The following is a 3,999-nucleotide window of genomic DNA, read 5'->3' as shown; positions in this document are numbered from 1 at the left end:
ACATGATAGATTAAGTAGTAGACAGGTAGATAGATAACTACTACAGATTTGATTATTTTGAGTTTTGTGTGTGTTTGTGGTCCAAAGAACAAGAAATAGAACGGAACCCGAGATTTCATCTTTGATCATTCATCACTGTCTTCCATGGCTTATTATTATGAATGAAGCAGAAGATGGATGGAGAAACAGGAAAGAAGCAAGTGTCGTTTTCAAAAAGGGGACCAGAAGAAGTGGGTTTTTTTTTTTTAAAGTAGCCAAGTGATATTGAACCATCTGGGATTATGTTTGACCATAGACCGCCTTTTTCAGCTTAACATCGACGAGTAATACTACTAGTCTTCCTCCTCTTAGGTGAAGAAGCTGTGATTGTGATGCTCTTATCACTTTCACAGCTCGAGAATTGCTGATCAAGCACATTTACTGCTGTTTCATTGCTTCCTTCGTTTTCTTCAACTATATGATCTCTCTCTTGTATTGCTTTGTAACACTCCATTAACTCATCCTGCAAAACATGTTTAAATGCTCGCTAAGCATCGATATGAGATCATTTTTTTTTTACTTGGGTAAATAACTTTAATTACCTTATCTACATATGTGCATTGGCAGATTCTGTTACTGAAACATGGAAACTGTAGAGGACAGAGCTGGAAAGAAGCAAAGAGAAGTGCAGCGCCTGCAACCACCGATGGTTTAAACTCGAGGAATCTGAAATCTGCAATTGTTTCTCAAACTAGACACATTCAGTTTCAAAGCATGAGAGACGTGATTTGTGAATTGTGACTGAAGAAAACAGTCAGTTTTGTTTATACCATGTTGAAGATTGAAAGTGAGATCAATGGCTTGAGATTTGAGGGAATGTTTTGTTACTAAAGAATCATCTTTGAGCTCAAAGAGACTAATGAAAAGGGCGAAAAAAGAGAAAGGAGTAACAGAGCGCATCCTCCATTTAAGAGCTCCTAAAATCACATTCTCCATTCTCTCTATCATATGAGCATCAAAAAATTCACCTTCTTCCGCCTGAAAAAATTCACATTTCTTCAATGTTTCAGAACACTTTAAAAAATTCACATTGTATAAAGATTCAGTCTTTGTTAAAGTTACCGGAAGATGAGAAACAGACATGTCTGGCTTCCTCATTTTGGCAGACAAAGAGACACAAGAAAGAGAGATAAGCTTGAGAATCCAGGGCTTTGGTTGCTGTTTTGACAAACAGAAAAAGAAACATATTTAGTCAAATTCTCAGATGAAACAGATTCTGTCGGAAGATTCTGTTTTTTTTTTTTAATTTATTTACCGGCATATCTTCACTAGACAAGAACCTGTCTAGATAATTCACAGCAAGATACGTCAGAGAAGGGTCGTCCAATTTTCTTGAATACTGCGATTCATTTTCCAAATAAAGTTAAAGTTTTTTTCGATAATGATTCTTCAGTAACCCAGAAAAAAACAAAAACAGAGTAAATTTAGAATCTTGGGGATGTTTATAGAAAAAAAAAAAAAAAAAAAAAAAGAGACCTGAATGATGGAAGAAATGGCGTGGTTTCGATTAGAGATAAGGAAAGCAGAGGACTTGAGAGTATGGAAGTAATGAGAAGAAGGCATGTGTTGAAACTCGACGAGGAAGAGAGAGTGTGGTAAAGTTTCATCGTCTGTGTCGTCGTCGTTAGATGAGTTACTGTGGAGAGAAGAATGTGAGAGAGGGTGTTCAAGATGAAACTCCATTTTTGAATCTATTTGATTTGATTTGATGATGAGTCTCTCAAGCTTCCTCCTTTATTAGAAGAAGAAGAGAGAGAGACAGAGAGACATTAAAAGAGAGAAGTTGTCTTTATTGCGACTGAGAGGATGGTTTTTGGTCTTTTGAGGGATACATATTTTACTCATTTATTTATCATCATAACTTGGGGTAGTTTTTTGAAAAAAAAAAAACTTGGGGTAATTAACTTATGATTATGATTTCTCATTAATAAAAGATTTAGATTCTTTGTATTATGTTGGGAAATAAAATCTCATTAATAAAAATCTATGTTAGATTCTTTGTATTAAATTTATTGAACTATATTTATGTAATAATTGGAAAACCTAAGTAGTTATTTACTACTCCCTAAATTCTTAATTAATTCAAGTTTTAGAAGGAAAAAAAATGTTTTGTAAAAGATTGAATTTTCTATAAGTTTTTCTAAGTTACCTATGATAAAAGGTAAACTTAAGGAAAAAAAAATGAATGAATACGTTTATAGTTGTAACAAATTGCTAATTACAAATAACAAAGTATTTTATCTTAATCTGTGTGAAAACCATAAAACTTGTATTAATTACTAACATATGAAGTTTCAGTAACATCAAATGATTGTGATAAAAAAATAATATCAAATGATTAAATTGCATTGTAATATTGAAAAATTCATACTAGTGTTCGAAAAAACATTCTAGGCGTCTGCTTCCGCCCCATCTAGGCGCTAGGCGCTATAGCACCGCCTAGACGACCGCCTAAAATTGTAGTATCATCATTTTAGTGTATTTTTAAAATTTTAATTATATAAATTTAAATTTTATAAAGTTTATTTCTATAAACATAATTATAAATGTTTAATATGTTATTTAAAATGAAATAAAATAATATTTTTTTCTATTGTTTTGTTTTTGATTTAATATTTTATTATCTTTATACATATTTTGTATAATTATGTATATAATATCAAATATATATTAGTTTATATTGTAAATGCCTAAACTGCCTAAAACTGCCTAGATTCCGATTAGACGTTCTAGGCGTTAGGCGTTGGATTATAGCCTAGTTAACGTCTAACACTTTCTTGAACATTAACAAATAATTTTTAAATATATATATATATATAATTAAGATCACATTTTCATTTCAAAAAAACTTTTAGAAATCATTTGTATGGTTTAGAGACCTAGTTACTTAAAAAATTGTGTTTCCACTTTACAAAGCAATTTTAAATATACCTAACATTTTATAGTTTAGCACATGCATTTTTTTTTTCTTCTATGAACTTGATAATACCAAACCTTATATCTTCTAAATGACGGATTTCTAATCTAATTTCCTAAATTATTGTAAATTTTATATGTACTGTAGCTCTGTCTTTCTTCACAACGTTTTCGAACATATAGGGATGACTGTGTATCGATTAAATATGATAATATCATCAAACCATATTTTTTGACTGCGTGGCGTTGTCATCTATTCTATTAAAGCTGAAGTATTCGCTAGACTCAAATTGAATCATGACTTGATTTTGGTATGTTTTTCATTAAAAATGATTAGAGAATCACTTAATTTAATTAAATTAACCTATAGTTTTGATTTTGATTAATGACCATTATACCCTTGAGTCGACTAATAAATTACTACTGGGTCGGGACGTGGATCCTGTATGATCCGGAAACAGAAAAAATAAAACTCGCAGATCTGTTTGTACTCCATGTTTATAATATTCAGATCCTGTTTTTGGTTTGGTTCAAGAATAGTTATTTTCGTCACCAAACAGAGGTATAATCCCTATAAATAAGGAAACTGGTATCGAGTATTTAATGGTTTCAGTAATATCAAATATTAACAACTACCATACCTAATCCCTATAATTATTACGAATATTAATAATAATGAGAAATCTTTAATACTTATGGATTGTGACTTTGTTGCTTCCAAAATAATCAATAGATTAAATACGAAATTGTATATATATGTAAACTTATTTGATTTGCTTTTATATCGTGAGATATTTACGGAAACAATAAATCAACTTAATACAATTAAATAAAAACAAATCATCATTTAGTTTAGATTTTTCAATATTTCCTTAACGAAATTATAGTAATTAATTATGATTAGTATAGATGTAAAGAATAAAAAACGCAGAAATTATATATGTAAAGTTGTAAACTAATTTACAGAAAATGTGTATTGTATATCCCACATCGACTAAATATTTTGGAATATGGTTCATAATCACTATAAATATATGACTAATA

At 30.1% G+C, this 3,999-nt stretch overlaps 1 protein-coding gene across 1 annotated transcript; it reads right to left on the bottom strand.

The window, feature by feature from the left end:
- Positions 95–1,846, bottom strand: LOC104707758 (putative cyclin-D6-1). The gene is made up of 6 exons (XM_010424177.2): positions 1,516–1,846; positions 1,295–1,378; positions 1,102–1,197; positions 810–1,017; positions 582–712; positions 95–502 (listed from the first exon to the last, which is right to left on the bottom strand). Exons 1-6 carry the CDS (start codon positions 1,720–1,722, stop codon positions 311–313), a joined length of 918 nt encoding a protein of 305 aa, XP_010422479.1. The 5' UTR covers positions 1,723–1,846; the 3' UTR covers positions 95–310.

Source organism: Camelina sativa, chromosome 8 (assembly GCF_000633955.1).
Source record: "Camelina sativa cultivar DH55 chromosome 8, Cs, whole genome shotgun sequence".
NCBI lineage: Eukaryota > Viridiplantae > Streptophyta > Magnoliopsida > Brassicales > Brassicaceae > Camelina > Camelina sativa.
This window is presented reverse-complemented; position numbering and strand designations above follow the sequence as displayed.